General features: G+C 41.8%; 3 protein-coding genes across 5 annotated transcripts; 1 reads left to right on the top strand and 2 right to left on the bottom strand.

The window, feature by feature from the left end:
* Positions 1 to 2,445: 2,445 nt before the first annotated feature.
* On the top strand, positions 2,446 to 5,433 carry atp5mf (ATP synthase membrane subunit f). Its single transcript, XM_030736634.1, has 4 exons — positions 2,446 to 2,515; positions 3,394 to 3,501; positions 5,053 to 5,169; positions 5,310 to 5,433. Exons 1-4 carry the CDS (start codon positions 2,500 to 2,502, stop codon positions 5,336 to 5,338), a joined length of 270 nt encoding a protein of 89 aa, XP_030592494.1. The 5' UTR covers positions 2,446 to 2,499; the 3' UTR covers positions 5,339 to 5,433.
* Positions 5,434 to 5,537: 104 nt separating this feature from the next.
* cpsf4 (cleavage and polyadenylation specific factor 4) lies at positions 5,538 to 10,107 on the bottom strand. Its single transcript, XM_030736633.1, has 8 exons — positions 9,567 to 10,107; positions 9,421 to 9,471; positions 7,975 to 8,127; positions 7,772 to 7,867; positions 7,551 to 7,644; positions 7,240 to 7,312; positions 6,890 to 7,048; positions 5,538 to 6,221 (listed from the first exon to the last, which is right to left on the bottom strand). The coding sequence occupies exons 1-8, from the start codon at positions 9,667 to 9,669 to the stop codon at positions 6,153 to 6,155; spliced, it is 798 nt and encodes a 265-aa protein (XP_030592493.1). The 5' UTR covers positions 9,670 to 10,107; the 3' UTR covers positions 5,538 to 6,152.
* A 1,769-nt stretch (positions 10,108 to 11,876) lies between these two features.
* Positions 11,877 to 17,549, bottom strand: shmt1 (serine hydroxymethyltransferase 1 (soluble)). 3 transcript variants are annotated; one of them, XM_030735361.1, is made up of 12 exons: positions 17,415 to 17,549; positions 16,609 to 16,730; positions 16,100 to 16,245; positions 15,877 to 15,992; positions 15,599 to 15,759; positions 14,793 to 14,874; positions 14,456 to 14,668; positions 14,206 to 14,319; positions 13,983 to 14,105; positions 12,765 to 12,881; positions 12,544 to 12,654; positions 11,877 to 12,435 (listed from the first exon to the last, which is right to left on the bottom strand). In XM_030735361.1, exons 2-12 carry the CDS (start codon positions 16,699 to 16,701, stop codon positions 12,263 to 12,265), a joined length of 1,449 nt encoding a protein of 482 aa, XP_030591221.1. In that variant the 5' UTR covers positions 16,702 to 16,730; positions 17,415 to 17,549; the 3' UTR covers positions 11,877 to 12,262. The 3 variants fall into 3 exon arrangements, with proteins under 3 accessions (XP_030591221.1, XP_030591220.1, XP_030591222.1); XM_030735360.1 differs by having other exon boundaries at positions 17,345 to 17,480; XM_030735362.1 differs by having other exon boundaries at positions 17,411 to 17,471.
* Between the last annotated feature and the right edge of the window lie 263 nt (positions 17,550 to 17,812).

Genomic DNA, 17,812 nt, shown 5'->3' with positions numbered 1-17,812 from the left:
CTTATTAATCCACAACCCTAGCTCTGATTCATTTTAAATGAATAAAATCTCATCCACGTGTGCATTTTTTTTCTTTAAATAATAAATTCACTTTTTGTTTCCACTGAATCGGTCTCCTTCCTCATAACCTTGTAACCATTATAAGCCAGGCTACAATTTTTTGTGCTTAAAAAGAATGGATATTGTGTATAGTGCACATAACACCCATGTGAGCTGACCCTAAACTGTATGTTACAAAGCTAACTGTGAATTACTGGAACCTGGGCAATGGTTGCAAACAAGGTGGATGCGCCTTGTTGAGTTGTGTGCACATCGAGATCTTGCATAAACGAAACACCACCATAATACCATGTGGTAGCCTCCATCCAGCCTCTCAAAATCTTTTTGCCCTGAAAGATTCAGAGAGAGCACCTTGGCTGGCATGCGTTCAGGATTTCACCGAGCCATGTAACTTTGCAACTTCCGTTCTGTTTCGTTCCGTCTGCAGTTAACAAGCTTGATGACTCATCCCAGCAGGATCACAAAAACACGATACCCACCTACTGATTACCTGACAGAACGTCCAGTCCTAGCATGGACCCAGAGGCCACGCTGAGCAATTAACCTTAGAAAATGTTTAAGGTGCCTTGAGGAATAATCTGTCACAGACTTTGCTGTCTGTGAGTTGCATTGCCCTAAATGATGAAAATCAGTTATAAGCCCATGTCAAAAGTCTCTGGATTTCTCTCAGGGACTCCAGTGACCTTGAAGGCTTGATCAATGATATGAACACTAGTGTCCATCCAAATAAGCCCTTGAGAATGGGCAAGAGATGCTTCATTGCCAAGTAGGCTGTTTGGGACAAGAGTTGTCCTTCCCACTGAGCGCTCTAAACTTGCTAGGCTGTCCTTATCTGTCATATCAACGCTCCACCTGTGAGGTGAAGCATTTTTTGGTCACCAAATGCACAAACTGTGCAACAGAACTGTGCTGCTCCAACAACTGTCAGGGATGATTAAGGCACTTGTGAATAACTATAACCTTGACCTGCCTGTATAGATGAAGATCTGTTGTAGAAGTTGGCATCAAGTGACCAAGTACTCTTGACATGAAGCTTCAGCCATGAAGTGCTGCATTATATTTTCCATAAACTGTCTTGCTTTATGCTCTGGCTGTAACATTTGGGACTGGGTGAGGAGCATCACAGAGCGTCAGAGCTTCTAAAGAGAATTATTTGAAAAACAATTTCATAGAAGGAGACCCAGCAATGCAGTCCGTGGATCCACCAAGCAGCAGATCAGCTCTTCCAAAAAAAGTAGTTGATGGTGGAACCTCAATAGGCGGGGTTACAGGCACCCACTGAAAGAGTGTTGCCCACAGCGTGGTCGGTGCAGCTTTGCTCACCGTAGGTAGGTTTGCTTTCCCAGCTCAGTGGTCTCAAAGCTCACACAGGAAGTCTCTAAGCTATCTTCAGCCTTTTCTCTCTCACTGAGACTGACTAGAAGGGTCTTCCCTAAGGTTACGCACACTTGAGACATTTAGGGCACAACTTATGGTCATTCTCAACCTGAAACTGAAGATAACCATGACAGCTGTTTAATTCACAACAGGGGCAAAGCTAAGAACTCTGATCCAGAACTGTGACCAGGCCAGTAAACACAAATCAGCACCTCCAGGAGACTTTGCATTACAACACAGTAAGACAAACAAGTAGCTGCCAGTCAGTCTTATACAATCTGCTGATAGCATATTCCTCTGAACTGAGCTTGTAGCCATCCATTCATGCAAGAACTGCAGCTGTTTGAAGGACACAACTGGAACCTAGGAGATGAACCTCCTCATATCCAGCTCGGGATCATCCAGGAATTGTAAGAGGTGACAAACTCTGATTGCCTAAAGTGGTGTTAATTGGTGCAATAACAGTGACCTTGACGGTGATTATCTGAATCAATGTCAGCTTTGTGTAAAAATATCACGTTATTCTTTTAAATATCTACCCAATCAATAAGTTATGAAGGGATGATCTCACCCTAATTATTAAACTAAAGTCTTGCTTTCATTATGGTGTGTAAGACACATTTATCCTTCTTTAATACATGCAGAGACCGATAACTGAATGCGACATTAAAAATATCTAATTTTAATAATAATAAAAAGATTCACGGAGAAGTAATTCAAGGAGTAAAAAAATGCTTCAGCCATTCTTATCATTCAGTGCAGAGTACAATAAGATAGAAGAAATACTTTATTTATCCGATATTTAGGAAATTCAGTTGCTACACTGGTTAAAACAGCAACATCAACAACAACATAATAATAATCGGAAGAAAATGGATGGATGGAAAAATAATAAATACGAAGGAGTATTTTTAGAGTAGATCTAATTTGTTGCTCTCCTCGTGGTTTTATCGCTTCTGCCGCCCTCTAGTGAGTATACTTAAAAACTACGATTTCTCCCAGAATGCACTCTGTCCTTTAATTCCCATCATTCCCTGCAGCAAACCTTCTGCACCGGTCAAGATGGCGGACAGGCCAGGTATCGTAATGTTTCTTCTGCCAAAAATATCGCACTTTTTTAATTTTATAAGTCATAGTCTTGGTATTGATGAGGCATTCAGGTACTGTCGGGTGTTTTCTGTCAGACAGGCCGTGAATTTGTCACTTAAGGGTCTTTTTTGGGACTGAAGGCCCCACTAAACCCTTCGAGTCACGTCAAGGACTTTGCGTGTCATTGGCGGCTTTATTGTTAAATTAATCTGCAGGCCGCTTTTCGACGTTTAACTCTACCATTCAGTGTGTTTTCCGGTTTGGATGGAGTTCTAATGATGGCACAGCTGTAGCATGTGTGAGGTATATAATGGTTTCTTGTGGCTAGCTTGCACGGTAGCCTGCAAACACGGTGCGTTCAGCACTATGACGGCCTCTTCGACTAACCTTAATCATAAAGCACATTTACCATTTACAAAAAAAAAAAAAAGAACCAGAATGGCTCTTTTTGTGCTTTACGCTGTTTTGAAAAGTTGTCCAACTGTATTTCATTGATCAAATCTCCAATCAGCTGCACACACCTCACAAATGTCAGATCAGCTGCTGTGCTCCGAGTTTGAATCACTGCAGTTAAAAAGGTTAATTCACTGAATACTTTGGGTGAAGTTGTTAAATATTTCTCAGATTGATCTGTTAGTTTGCTGATTATTTGAATGAGTGGTGTTTTTTTTGTCTGAGGAAAGTCAAAAAGCAGGGAGTTTATGTTGTTAGAGGAAAAGTGCGGACAGTTTAGTAAGACATGAGACTACATGTTTAAATATGTTTCAAATGGCTAATGATTGGTCGTTTGAAATAATTCAAAGCATATTTTATTCATTGTGAACAGTGTGCACTTTAAATGATGATGCTTTGTCTACTTGTTTTTAGTTCCCTTGGTTGAGAAGCGGCTGATGGACGTGAAACTTAACGAGTTGGGAGCCTGGCTTGGAGGGCGAGACTTTACACCCAATGGCATCCTCTCAGCCATTCGCAGGGGTAAAAGTACAACCTGGTCTGACTCCTTCTGGAGGGCAGGGGGAAAAAAAAAATGTCTTTTTACCTCCTGGGAGTTTTCTTTCAATCACTGACTGGTTGTTTAGCTCCTAAATTATTTTCAGTTTCTCAAATTTGCCTGGAAAGTGAACAAAATCTGTTCACATCACAGTCTGCATCTTCTTTCAGCTGCTCCGTTTAGGGGATCATCTGCCTCCGTCTCAGCACGTCCTTAGCATCCTCCTCTATCACACCAGCCCTCTGCATGTCCTCCTTCACTACATCATGAATCTTCTCTGTGGTCTTCCTCTTCTCCACCTGCCTGGCAGCTCCATCTTCAGCATCCTTTGCCCAATAATATTCACCCTCCTCTGTACATGTGAAACCAGCTCAGCTTTGCCTCTCTAACATTGTTGCCAAACGGTTCAACCAGAGCCGGTCCTCTAATGGACTAATTTCTAAACCTGTCCATTCTGGTCACTCCTAATGAAAATCTGTCTTTTTGTCAGTGCCACCGTCTCCACACCATCCATCCATCTTTATTGTCTTGTAAACTGTCCTTTCACTCTTGCTGCTCTCCTGTCACAAATCACTCCTGACACTTGTCTCCACCCACTCCAACCTGCCCGCACTCTCTTCTTCACCTCTCTTGTGCACGGTCTGTTGCTTTGGATGGTTGACCCAGATATTTAAACTTATCTACCTTCACTACCTCTGCTCCTTTCATCTTTACTGTTCCAACAATCTCACGTCACAAACAGTATTTGTCTATTTTAGAACATGTGAGGGCAAACCATTGTTTACATTCTCCAACTGTAAAGTTTTGTCTTAATGTTTTAATATACCTCCATCGGTGTGGATTCCAGATCCAAAAAAAACAGTGGAGGAAAATGGAGAATTGAAGTGTGTAGGCTTGTGTTCACTTTCACACACACGCTATTAAAACTGGACTTTAGTCAGAATTACATTGAAATTTGCCTATACTTAAAGCTGTTAGACTATATATTTTATGTGTTATTTATTGTCAGATTAGGGCCCCTTTATCTGCACAAACACAGGTAGGACTCAGAGTGGCGTGGATAGCTGTAGGCCTAATCATGCCACTATTTCTTTCCTCCACATTTATTCTGTCATTTGAAAAAATAACTTTTAGTTCTGTAATTTAATAAATGCAACTAAATCATGGTAATATAATGAAAATTGAAAAAGTTGAAGTACCAAATCAGAAATGGACCACTGCAGAGTTAAGAGTCTAATCAGTTATATACCTATTAGTATTACTGATAGGCTAATTTATGCTGTGCAAACTTCTTTATGAAGCTCATGTTTTGTGGTTCCATACAGATTGTTTTTCTTTTAGGGTCACAGATTGCTGAAACATGTCTGACAGTAGAGGTTACTGACCCCTGCGCTGGTAGCTTTGCTTATTCTTAAGAGACTAATTGGTGAATGTGGCCTCAGTAGTAATTAAGGTCACAGGATGAGCTGCCCTCTTGCATCTATTGAATACAAAACAGGATATTTGACCATGCTGTTTCCTGCCATCTCTTCTAGGCCACGACAGATATTACAACAAGTACATCAATGTGAAGAAGGGGGGCATTGGAGGTGTAGCCATGCTGCTCGTTGGCTATGTGGCCATCAGCTACTTGTGGGAATACGACCACATCAGTAAGAAATATACACTACCTTATAAGTCTGTTTTTCTTTACTTTAGATTTATTGTTGCACTTGTGTCACTGCTAAGAAAACCTAACATTTTAAACATCTTCTGCTTCCTTGCACACACCCCTTCCCCTCCTCTTTTGTAGAACACGATCGCTGGAGGAAGTACCACTGAGCCCCTTCAGCAGACCTCCGGAGCACCCCAGCTCTCTGTTCTCGGCTCTGTTGTGTTATGTGACTGTTGTGACCAATAAAACAAGGATATAAGGATTCACTGTTGTGTATGTTTGTTTTGGGCGTGGGGTGAGTGTAGTGTTGTATTGGTCAGAAGTGGCTGGCGCACCATTGTAAGAAGATCAGAAAATTATAAGAGGTAAAATCAGAAACGAGAACATTTATTTGTACAGACAGAATATGTTCAGACTGTTAACAAAACGCATCCTCCAGCTGGTTTGTGCTGCCACGCGGCTGCTAAATGAACTACTTTCAGGCTGAAAGACCCAAAATGTGACTTTTAGAGTGAGCTTGGATTTGGGTGCTGACTACAAACTGCGTTAAATTACATTCCTACTGACAGCACATTTGTTCAATTTTTCACGGTCAGACTTACACAGAACATATCATGTGACTGGCAGTTGCAGTCACATGATGTGAGTAACAACACCTGTATTGATGTTTGCTGCAGACTGGACCCTGGGAGTGACTCTTCAGTCACCTGGACTGCACAAACCCAACAAATCGGGCCGGTCAACCTTTTCTGTGCCTGCCACTTTCATGTGTTCGCAGTTTGTAAGGATCAAAAATATATAGTAGCAATGTTTCCCTCCCACTGCCCTGTGTCTGTCAGGTCACACACAAGTGGCAGTTAAAGTCTTTTTAGGTACACCAGCATATAGAGCAGAGCGTCTTTTTTTCCCCTTTCGTCTCTTCTGCTCACATCAGGGGCAGTGAGCTACAGCACTGTGGTGTTCAGGCTTTGAGGCTCAAGGTTATTGTCCACTCAGGAAGGCAAGATGGCCTTTAGTGCATTTGTTGGCATAGTGGCCCTTCTCACCACACTGCAAACAAGGAGAGAAATTAAGCAATTAGTGACATTCACAGGGTGTTCCAGCTGTTCCGAGTAGGAAGGAAGTGGAGAAAGCCTCTACATTTAAAGGGGACCCTTTTTTTTTTTTTTGTCACATATGCTGTTAGTGGTGGATGTTCATGTAAAATGTGTGCAAGGTTTTACATAATGGTATCAGTGAGGTCAAGTAAACCCTGTAAGCCAAAAGCTGAGGTTTCCAAAGGCTTTAAATAATTAGTTTCAGCAGATTATTTAGGCCTGTAAATCATGCAAAACTACTCAAGTTAAAGAAAAAAATAAGTATGGAGCTATAAATCAGTATAATAGATCACCCTTTAAGAAGCTGGATAGGTTCACAAGATTATTACCAGTGATGTAAAACCACTTCTGTGCATCTATTTTATTCAAGGTCCATTGCAAGCACTCAGGTGAAGCACATATTCTAAGTAAAACCTTACAAGTGCATCAAAACTTAAAACTATTGCTTCTAGTGCACTGAAATGTATGGCAGGTGCATGCTGTGGTAGTATAACCAACAATGCAGTTTCATTAATGAATGTAACTAAGGCTAGGCTTCATATTTATGCTCAAAGTGAGAGACTGTTGTCTCAAACACAGTCTGAGCACAGCTTTGATCACACAAATGTCCAGCTGATTCACCTTGTAGCAGGTGACCTGGTCCAGTGGACGAGGCCCTCTGTTGGCATTTAGATTATTCTGCTGAGCAGCAGCCGTCACGTTGTTCTGCTGCCGCTGTGCTGTGCTGGAGTTGGTCAGCTGGATTAAAGAGACCGACGAGCGGCCGATGGTAGGCACAGGCTGCAGCAGGAGACGAGAGAGAGAGATGGCATTTTCAATTTACAGGATATTTCAGAAACAGAGCAGCAAATAATTAGGAAAGGAGCACTGCGAATCATGTTGAAAATTATATATATATTTTTGATCCTCTGAGACGGATCCACACATGCGGGATCCATCATTTGAGTGTTTGCATGCGTGTATGATCTTACCTTTGCCTGGTTCTGGTTTTGCTGTGGCAGAGGAGGCTGTTCAGATGCGCCCATGGGCAGCTCAAATCGGGGGCTGTGGAGGAACATGTCAGTGTTTAAGTGGGAAGTGAAGTCTCAGTTTTAAGTCCAGCTATCTGTCATTACAAAATCAAAACAGGACAATATCCCAGTATCCCAAAGCAAAACAGACAATTTAAAGTGGAATATAAGGTAATTAAATTCCTGTGCGATTTGTTGGCAGATTTAACTTACTTAATGTGGAGCAAAGGTGCTATCAGTAATTAGGAATCAAATATAAAAGGACTGCTTACTGCATAAATTTACAGGATTTTCCTTCTGGACAGAATCCCACCAAGTAGTTCACACAGATCACCCTTCTGGTGTGTCTGTGTCTGCAGTCAGGACCTGAGATATGAAGACAGACACACAGTTGGGGACAAATGATGCTTTTCTTCTATTCAAACCACAGAAGTGACAGGCTTTTGTCTATAACCAGTGGGTTTAGGGTCTTAGTACCAGAGTTTGACCTTACCATGTTTGCAGAAGCCTCGGTCATACCAGGGACAGTCTTTGATCTTAGACTCTGGATCGATGTGAAGGAACGGACACTCTTTGTTGCTGCACTCACCTGTGAGGGTCACAAATTAAAGTATTAATCAGTACAGCATTGAGCGGACAAGGTTTGTGGAAGAAAGTTAAAAAAAAAAAAAAAATGCACTCATGATGTCAACCAACCAAACTTGGAGTAGAAGTAGCATTCAGGCATCTTGGTCATGTCATATTCATGAAGAAACTCGCACTGGTCTCCCTTCTTACACAGTCCTCTGAGCCAGTGTTTACACACCACCGTCTTCTCTCCGCTGATGTGTCGGAACGGACACATCCCACCTGTGAAACAGAGCACACTCTATGACCTTCTCCTCATTAAGACCCACATGGCTCTCAGTGTTCTGCTGGTCACTTAAACCAACACAATTTAATACTTTTTATTTGGACATACTGAGATCAGCAAAGGTTGACCTAATGGCACATATTGAGATGGTTACACAAACGCTTAACAGGACGAACAAATCAGTTCCAACAAGTGTTACATCCTGAAGTAAATCAAATCACATCTTGAAGCAGGGTCTTGAGTCCAAGCTTTCTAAATACTACCTGTGAAATTTGCCTATACTTAAAGCTGTTAGACTATGTATTTTATATGCTTCATTTATTTGTCAGATTAGGGCCCCTTTAAGTTGATTTATCTGCACAAACACAGGTAGGACTCAGAGTGGCGTGGATAGCTGTAGGCCTAATCATGCCGCCATTTCTTTCCTCCACATTTATTCTGTCATTTGAAAAAATAACTTTTAGTTCTGTAATTTAATAAATGCAATTAAATCATGGTAATATAATGAAAACTGAAAAAGTTTATTATTATTATCTCTAACTTTGTCTCCAAACTGCTGTCCCTCTGATGTACTCATGTCTAATCATATCCATTCTGGTCACTCCTAGTGAAAATCTCAACATCTCCAGCTCAGCCTCCTGTCTTTTTGTCAGTGCCACTGTCTCCAAACCATATATCACAGCTGGTCTCACTATGATCTTGTAAGCCTGCCCTTTTACTCTACCCTTCTGTCACAAATCACTCCTGACACTCGTCTCCACCCTGCCTGCACTCTCTTCTTTTCCTCTCTTGTGCACTGTTTGTTGCTTTGGATGGTTGACCCCAGGAATTTAAACTCATCCACCTTCACTACATCTGCTCCTTGCAGGATCACCTTTCCACCTGTCTCCCTCTCACACACATGTATTTTGTCTTTTTTAAGTCTGTCCATCATCGCTGCAAACAAGAAGCAGCTCCAAGCCGATTCCTGATTTAAATTATCGTAGATTGGAAAAAAAGTAATTTTGTTTAGAACTGTTAGTATGAATAACATGAGTCACAGTGTAATGACTATGATCTTCCCCTGAAAGTCAGTGAGGTAGAGCACTGCTGGAGCCATGTGTGGACAGTATAGCTAAGTCTGTATTTGGACCTGAGAGGCTGAGCTTGCTTGAAAAGGATTAGCAAGCACTGATTTGTGTGTTTGGAAGGTATGAAGTGTCTAAATTCTAACTTTACGGAAAGTATTTGATATTTGCGCTGCAGTGACATCACTATAGAGGTGAAACGGGGTTATGTTGTGTTTTTACCTTTCTGACACGCAGCTCTCATGAAGAACTCACACACAGCAGACCCAGACTCTGCAGAGACACACATTATCACAGGGTCAACGTGGCGTCACTTTTACCTGTAATTCCGCTTTAGGTTAACAAGCAGCTAGCATCCCAGCACTTACTGTCCATGCCGGGGAAGGGCAACGGCTGCGCTCCCAGCTGCTGCTCTACAGCAATCTCCAGGTCAAACTTTATGTGGTCCACGTTGGCCAGTATCTCCTGCATGTCTTCTTCAGTCTTCTCACTCCTCCAATCACAGAAATGTCCTTAAAGTTAAGCTAGCTCGAAGTGGAGCTACTAGCTACTGAGTTCCCTCTCAGCCAGCTAACGCGGCTAGCAGGGTTAGCCAGACTAACGGATAAGTTAGCGCTGATCTCCGACCTCGGCGACACAGAGATCAGAACCGCTGCCGTGGTTTGTAACTCAGGTGTCAGTTTTAAAGAGAAGCCGTGGACTCGAACCGTCCCGTATGCGTTTGTTTGTCTCTAAGCTTCTCCTTGTTCTGTGTGGATGATGAGAGGCGCGCAGGGTGACCTCCGACCTGACGGAACCAGGCAAGATTAAACGATCCCAGAGCGCTTTGTTAAATCCACGGACCCCAAACAAACACGTACAAAGGGTCCACTGAAGCCCACTGAAGTAATTTTTTCTTTTTCGATAAAATGCACTGTTGTTCCATTTGTGGTGATTATTGTTGTTTTTGTAAATATTATGTACAAACAAGTTGGGGAACTTTAGAAAACATGTTAAATATCCTGTTATACTCACATAAACAAAACAACCAAATCAGCAGGAACACCAGCCTAAATCAGCCTACCCCCCCCCCCCCCCCCCCCCCCCCAAAAAAAAAAAAATCCAGTTGAATCCAGGTAACCCATAAATCAGGGAAAGAATATACAGTATTTTATACATATTTAATTGTGTCCAATCATGAGCAGATATTCATTAACCACACAGTTGTAATTGCATTTAAAATAGCTCACACTCTTTAACAACACTTTTCAAGGGAGTGGGGTGGGGTTTTATGAATGTGCTTCCTTGCACTTAAACACATGGGAATATTTGCTCTTACTGGTCTGGATAGATTCATTAAACACACCTTTAGAATCACATCTTGAAGCAGAGTCTTGAGTCCAAGCTTTCTAAATACTACCTGTCTCAGAACATTATGAAAAAAAATGTTTTTTTAATTAACTTTTTAATTTCCAAAAAGATCCAAATACTGCCTTTGGCTTTACAAGAAATGAAAAAAAAAAATTTTAAAGAAAAAATAAAAAAGTTTCCATTTCCAATTTAATCAGTGGTCTGTTGTTAAATGCAACATTGTGGTACTGAACCTCGGAGATCCTTTATTCATATTTTACAGGAATGTTTAAATCTGATATATGAAATGATGCTAAGGGTGAGACAGCCTCCAATTTCCCCAAAGTGTGCATGAATGAGTGCAGCAGCCATTTGTAAGAGCAGAGTCCTGTGATGTGTTATTTTGATATTCAGGCTGAGCAATACCTGCTTTTGACTAATTTGCACCCTTACACTAAGCTTCACTTCTCACTTCTTGTCTGCGGATGGAGTGTTAAATATTAAACAGTAAAATTCCTATTTAAATCACAATTTCAGATTTTATTAAAACTCTGTAAACAAATGATATCATCACTTGTAGTTTTCAGAATAAAGTTGGGACACTGTAAAATGTAAACAAACTTGAGAATTTAAAATGGGTACAAAGGTAACACATTAGATGTTTTGTTTTTTTTTTTTTTGGTTGGTTGGTTTTTTGGTGCCAGCAGCACGTTTCAGCAAAGCTGGGACAGGATGTGTTCGCTAATGTGTTGTATCGCCCGTTCTTTCAGCATTATAGACCGGTTACAGACTAACCAGATCACGAGACGTTAAACCAGGGGCTTTTTAGCATTACAACACTATCATCATCTTGTCAGGGAATTTATTTTTTTTTTATTATTTCCAGCATATACAGCATGTACACATCCATACAGGATTATCCAAGTCCAGGATATCCCTTCAGTAAGAATTGTACCAGGAAATACTTTCTGCTTAAGAAAACTTATTTTAACCCTTTAAAGTCAAAGTCCAGCTTTTCAGGACTTGTTCAGAACACAGGATCTGGACATTTGAGTTGCCACAGAAGCTTATCTTCCTTAACTTTTACTCTACTGGCATTTTCATTTGTCCAGTACTCTGGTAATGACATTCCACTCAGCCTCAGCTGTTTTCATACTGCCCCAAAACCAAGATTATTAAACCGCTGTAAGCTTCTTTCATTAGAGTCCAGACCACTGATGTAACACAGCCACCGCCTCCACCACCTTTGTGACTGCGTTCATATTTCTATGCAGGAAAGAGCTTCACTTTATTGCTCCACTTTGCACTTTTAGACTGGGGGAAAAAAAACAAAAACTGTAAAAAGTAACTGTTGTTTCTTTCATTCTTATTTTATTCAAAATGTAATTTGGTTATTTAATTTTTAAAACTGTATATGTATTCCATTACATTACATTACTTTGTACTTGAATCTGTGGCGGCGTGCTAGAAAACCTCCGAACTGTAAACTTAACACAAAAGAAAATTAGATTTCTGAGAAGATTAAAGCTTAAATATGATTGAAACATCTGACACTGGAGGAAAATTGAAAACATTAAATCTGTTCTTAGAGAAGAATCGTGTATCAATGACAGCTGTGATGAGAAGTGATTTGAGTAGTGACAGATTTCACAGTTAAAAAAAATAAAAATAAAATAACAGCATCATATCCTGTCATATTATCATCTGTTCAGCTGCCTTCGGTCTGAACTGCCCTCTACAGCTCGGGCTGGCCTGGCATTGGGAACTGAGCAGCGAAAGCCTCCACCTCAGCCCTGATCTCAGCTACCCGCTGCTGGAACTTCTCTCCCTGGGATAGAGCCTGAACAAACTCCTTCAGAGTGGCTTTGGGACCCAGACTTTTCTGCACTTCCACGGTCAGTTCGATACCTGCAGAAGAAAAGAAAGCATGGATTCATATTTTGGGTCTGTGGATGGCTTTAGCTGAAACTAACAGATACACCAACTCCTTTAAATAAAATTAAAAAATATAGTTACCTCTGTGAATGAACTCAGCCACCTTCCTGAAGTCATTCTCCACCAAGCCTCTGGAGGTAAGAGCTGGAGAGCCAAACCTCAGACCGCTAGGGCGCAAGGCACTTTTATCGCCTGCACAGACGTATGAGGAAAACTAAGAATGGGACTTTGCAGAGCAACAACAGCAAAAATGAACTGTGTACTTATTTACCACACTTTTATGCTTGGAATGCTTTTTGTACCTGGACAAGTGTTTTTATTACAAGCAACGGCACATGCTTCCAGGACCTTCTCAGCTCGTCCTCCATCGGTTCCTTTGCTGCGCAGGTCCAGGAGGATCAGATGGTTGTCAGAGCCGCCTGCACGGGAAGAAATAAATAAAAATTTGAGAACCTTTGGCGCCCAGGTGGCTTAGTGGTGAAGCCGGCGACCACATACATACGCTGCAATGTGGTGCTTGCGATAAAAGCCGCTGTGGCCAAAAATGCAAAAAAAAAAAAAATTGAGAACTTTTTGTAATAAAGTTTTGGTTCACTGTTAATCCCTCTGGATCCCGTCCTCTACTCTGTAATTATGACTTTAATGTTGAAGACCGTTAACATAGCCTTGAACTTGGACTTTCATCCTTGGCGACCCGCGGTTTTTCCAAGGTTCTCCAGATCCAAATCTCATCACGTGTGAACACATTTAAAAAACAAACAAACAAAAAAAAAAAAGAAATCAAAAAGTAGTGGATTTGCTTTTAATACAAAAAATCTTTTTTGATCAGGCAACAGAACTCCTGGGATAGCCTTTGCACAAACCTTTTTCCACCCCATGTTCAGACTAAAGTGCAAAATTTGCCTAATAGCCTCGTTGTCGGCAGAAACCATAACTGCAATCATTCTGACGCCTTTATTGGATTTGTTTTGAACACCTGCTCCTGATCACCCACAGAGTTCACAATCCTCGACCTTCACAGGATCTAGTGCACCACTTGAACACGTAATCATGACAGGCCTTCAGAAATGTACAAACACCGAGCTCTTTTCAACTATACAATAGGGAAGCATCATCAAGCATCGCATGAGTCATGTCCCTTTAAAAAAAAAATATTCATGCTTCAATACATTTGAACATCAATTAAATGAGCCCCCCCCATCCAAAAAACGCCAAACAAAAACACAAAATCAAATTATATTTTAAAAAAATAGAATTATGATTTTAATGCATCACAATTGCAACTTAGCATTGTCATATTAGCTCATTATTATGGGACACATTTAGGGTCCTTTGATCATATGCTGTTATGATCCCATTTAAGATACTTGACTTCCTAAGAAGGAAGAAATCAAAGCAAATGGGACTGGTTATCCTTAATGCCACCCATGCTGAATGCTCTTCCCCACTGTACAACTTCAGCTGGCTGTGGAGAAAACTTTCACTTCTAGTTGTCTCTAATGTGTCTCTACAGCACTTACCGGTGACAATCTTGTAGCCAAAGTCAACGAGAGCACTGGATAGAGCTCTGCAGTTAGCGAGAACCTGCACCTGGTAGGCCTTAAACTCTGGTGTCATGGCTTGCTTGAGAGCTACAGCAACACCTGCCAGTGGAAAAAAAAAACCCGCAAAACAAACAAACATGACCTCAGTGAGAGAAATGAAACAGAATTCTGAAAGTGGAGGAAAATGATGAGTTTAAACCTGCGATGGCGTGGTTGTGCGGTCCTCCCTGCAGTCCAGGAAACACAGCTTGGTTAATCAAAGACTCCAAGTTGTAGAGAGTTTCTTTTCCTTTGGCATCCACACTCCGCACGCCTGAAGAGATGGCGTGAAGGCAAGAAAGAGGAGAATGGCAAATGAGAAAGTAGGGTAACAACAAAAAAGGGAGTAAAAGTTTGGGGATTTTTTTTTTTGTTTGCATTTGGCAAAAGCCTCGGGGTTCCTTTTCTACCTTTCCTGTAGTAAATAAGCCCAGCACGGCAGCCACGCAGTGTCTTGTGTGTTGTCGTGGTAACAATGTCACAATGCTCAAAGGGTGAGGGCACCACTCCGGCAGCCACTAATCCACTTATGTGAGCCATGTCTCCCATCAGATAGGCACCATTCTCATTAGCAATCTGCTTCAAGCGGGCATAGTCAAGGTTGCGGGAATAGCAGCTCGTTCCTGGAGACAAAGTGAAAGATTTTTTTCCCCCTCCTTTTTCACATATACTCAGATTCAAAGCTCCTACTCCTACCGACTTGTCTCGATGTGTAAAACTAAATAAACACCAGGAGCCACGTATTACCTGCAATGATGAGTTTGGGGTGGAAGAGTCGTGCATTTTCTTGCAGCCTGTCATAATCAATGTAGCCAGTTTCTGGATTGACCTTGAAAAAGAAGCAGCAGACCACATAACAAAAATATAACCTCTGATATAAACAACATGAACACAACACCACATGCCTGGACTTTGGATAAAAGCCTATTAGACTGAAATTAATTAAAACCCCCTAGAATAAAAATACTCTTAAGGTTTGGCCCACAACTTTTCAGATGTCGGTGTCACAGCTGATGCGTCTTCTACACCTCTGAAACTTGACAGTACTAAAAACTTCCCACAGCTTCTGAGAAGTTTCAAAATAAATTCTGCTAGATCCAAAGATCCACTTGGTTTTGGCCACTTCATTAGGCACACTTGTTCAACATCTCAATAATGCAAACACCTTATCAGCTGTTTTCAATACAATTAAGCATGCAGACATGGTCAAGATGACCTGCTGAACTTCAGACCATCAAAATAAGGAAGGAAGGTGATTTAAGGGATTTTGAACATGGTTGAAACTGCCAATCTACTGGGATTTTCCCACACAGCCATCTCTAGGGTTTATAGAGAATGGTCTGAAAAACAGAAAATATCCAGTCAGCAGCAGTTCTCTGCCTCACTGATGTCAGAGGTCACAGGAGAAAGGTCAGACTGCTTTGAGCTGATAGCAAGGCAACTGTAACTCAGCAACTTAGCTTTTGTGTTTTCCAAATAATGAGCTCATCACCTTTGAGAATTTTTTTAACCAACGCCACAGAAACCTTTGGTTGCTGAACATGCATGCACACCTTGTATGGCATGGACTCAAAGAAGATGGAGGTTGCAGAGATTTTTTTTTTGTCAGTCATGAAGCCGTGTGTCAGGTGACCTCCATCTGGAAGGTCCAGCCCCATGATCCTGCCGTGGGGCTCCACAACCGCCGTGTAGACGGCAAAGTTAGCAGGTGAGCCTTACCGAGAATCACAAACACAATGACAAATGAGCAACAGGAGCAAAGATGATGCAGCATGCTAGTGTAGAGCCCGACTGAATTAGACTCAGTCTTAAATGCATCAACATTTCATACCTGAATATGGCTGAACGTTGATACCCCATTTCTCTGAGTCCAGACCATAGGCCTCCAGTGCCCTCTTCTGACAAAGTCTCTCTAGCTCATCAATATGCTCCGTACCACCGTAGTACCTGTACACATAAATCACACTCACTATTACAAATGCCATTTACTTACTGTTAATGCCACACTAATTAGATCTAGACACTTGGGATTTCAAGCAGATCAAGCGCCGTACCTCTGGCCAGGGTAGCCCTCGGAGTATTTGTTGTTCATACAGGAACCCAGAGCTTCAAGAACAGCTCTGCTGGCAAAGTTCTCAGATGCTATCAGCTCCAAACCGTACGTCTGCCTGTGCTTCTCTTTTTTAATAATGGAGAACACCTGAAACACAAGCAAACACACATACTTTACAAGGTTATTCCTGCATATAAAAACAAATAAAACTGCCCACCTACTAAAAAGGTTTAGGCCTTCTATCAAAGGGGGGAAAAAACCCCATAGCTTACGGTATGATCAAAATGTTTTTAACCTGTTTAAGTGGGGTTTAATTGACACATGATTAAATACAGTTTTCTTTTTATAAATTTAACTGGAAAATGCACAGACTTCTGTTAAGCAGGCACTTTCAAAGGCCCACCGCAGGCGAGGATTAAAACCTGGCTGTGTCCAGCAAAAATGTGCCAAGCACGCTCTGCAGTATATGGGTATAATTAGATTTTTAAATAAGATCAACTAAACACAAACTTCTGAGTCGCTGACTTCCAGCGGCGCCAGCATCATCTTGTTGTGCGATTCCCATTCTTCTTTGCTCACATGGTGACCATTTGTTGTAGACATGGTTGCTGGTTTTCACACAGAGTGGCAATCTAAAAATTAAAAAAAAAAAAAAGAAAGAAAAAAGAAAGAAATGAACAGCTGTGTGTGATGATACAGCATGCAGAGAGAGCTCCTGACAACCTGGCCATACAGACGATCTATTATCACAGCACAAAGCCTCAAAGAGTGCACATGCAGCAGCAAAACCCCTGCTACAGTACGAAGTCATATGGCCTCATCGGCTAACCTTTGAACCACTGACCAATAAGCCACTGAACTACAAAACCAGCTCTAACCCTGGTTATTTTGTAACTCAGATAACAAGCTGCCTAATCCATGAGGTGTGCAGCTGCCAGATCTTTAGTTTCCCCTGTCCGTCTCCTCAATACAGTCACGCAACTGTTCAGTGTCAGCCAGCAGCGCATGACTCTCCTTACTCTCATCATCTGCTGCCTGTCCCAGAAAGACGGCGACAGCTGTGCACAGTACACTGGCTAAATCCCCTCTGGAGCGAAAGAGTCCCGAACATATCACAAGTAAAAACCCTCCAAACTAGGCTGCTGCTTAAGCGGAGTAATACCTGAAGCTGCTAATGGCAACCGCATGAAACTAAAAAAAACACTCAGAAACTAAAATAAAACAGACGCTAAACTGGTAAACATACTCGTTCTCCCAGATATTTTCTGCTTGCACTAGCATTAAATTCCGCTGTGAAACATTAACCACTCACGGACCGGCTGCAGAGCCTCCCGCGCTGTCAATGCGCTCTGAGGAGACAGTTCAGCCCCGCGGCTCCGCCTCACAGCGGAGGGTAAAGTCCGCCAAACTTCTCACCAATCAGCGCGCAGCTCCTTCTTCTTCGTTGAGTTTTTGTTCTGCATTATGAGCTGCGTTACCGCCATCCTCTGGTAGGAGCGCGCACAGACCAGTGACTGTGTGGAGAGGTGGAAACCAGTTTGTGGTGTTACTCGTTGTAATAACAATACACTCGCCGGACACTTTATTAGGCACACGTGTTCAGCTGCCCGTTAAGTACCTGGCAGCAGCTCAGTGCATCTTTAGACATGTGGACATGGTCAGGTTCAAACTGAGCATCAAAACGGGGAAGAAAGGTGGTCTGAGTATTTCAGAA

The sequence above is a fragment of the Archocentrus centrarchus genome, chromosome 8 (genome assembly GCF_007364275.1).
Source record: "Archocentrus centrarchus isolate MPI-CPG fArcCen1 chromosome 8, fArcCen1, whole genome shotgun sequence".
NCBI classification, from domain to species: domain Eukaryota; kingdom Metazoa; phylum Chordata; class Actinopteri; order Cichliformes; family Cichlidae; genus Archocentrus; species Archocentrus centrarchus.
The sequence above is the reverse complement of the archived record's forward strand: the minus strand, read 5'-3'. Positions and strand labels throughout refer to the sequence as shown.

Excerpts from the sequence above, each read along its gene's own strand:
- shmt1 (XM_030735361.1), bottom strand. The coding sequence starts at position 16,701 with ATGTCTACAACAAATGGTCACCATGTGAGCAAAGAAGAATGGGAATCG. Across the intron at positions 14,106-14,205 it reads GCACAACCACGCCATCGCAG|GTGTTGCTGTAGCTCTCAAG; the intron begins GTTTAAACTCAT and ends TTCCACTGGCAG. Across the intron at positions 12,655-12,764 it reads TAATAAAAACACTTGTCCAG|GCGATAAAAGTGCCTTGCGC; the intron begins GTACAAAAAGCA and ends ACGTCTGTGCAG.
- atp5mf (XM_030736634.1), top strand. Across the intron at positions 3,502-5,052 it reads CCTCTCAGCCATTCGCAGGG|GCCACGACAGATATTACAAC; the intron begins GTAAAAGTACAA and ends CATCTCTTCTAG. Across the intron at positions 5,170-5,309 it reads GTGGGAATACGACCACATCA|AACACGATCGCTGGAGGAAG; the intron begins GTAAGAAATATA and ends CCTCTTTTGTAG.
- cpsf4 (XM_030736633.1), bottom strand. The coding sequence starts at position 9,669 with ATGCAGGAGATACTGGCCAACGTGGACCACATAAAGTTTGACCTGGAG. Across the intron at positions 9,472-9,566 it reads GCCCTTCCCCGGCATGGACA|AGTCTGGGTCTGCTGTGTGT; the intron begins GTAAGTGCTGGG and ends GTGTCTCTGCAG. Across the intron at positions 7,049-7,239 it reads AAAACCAGAACCAGGCAAAG|CCTGTGCCTACCATCGGCCG; the intron begins GTAAGATCATAC and ends CTCCTGCTGCAG.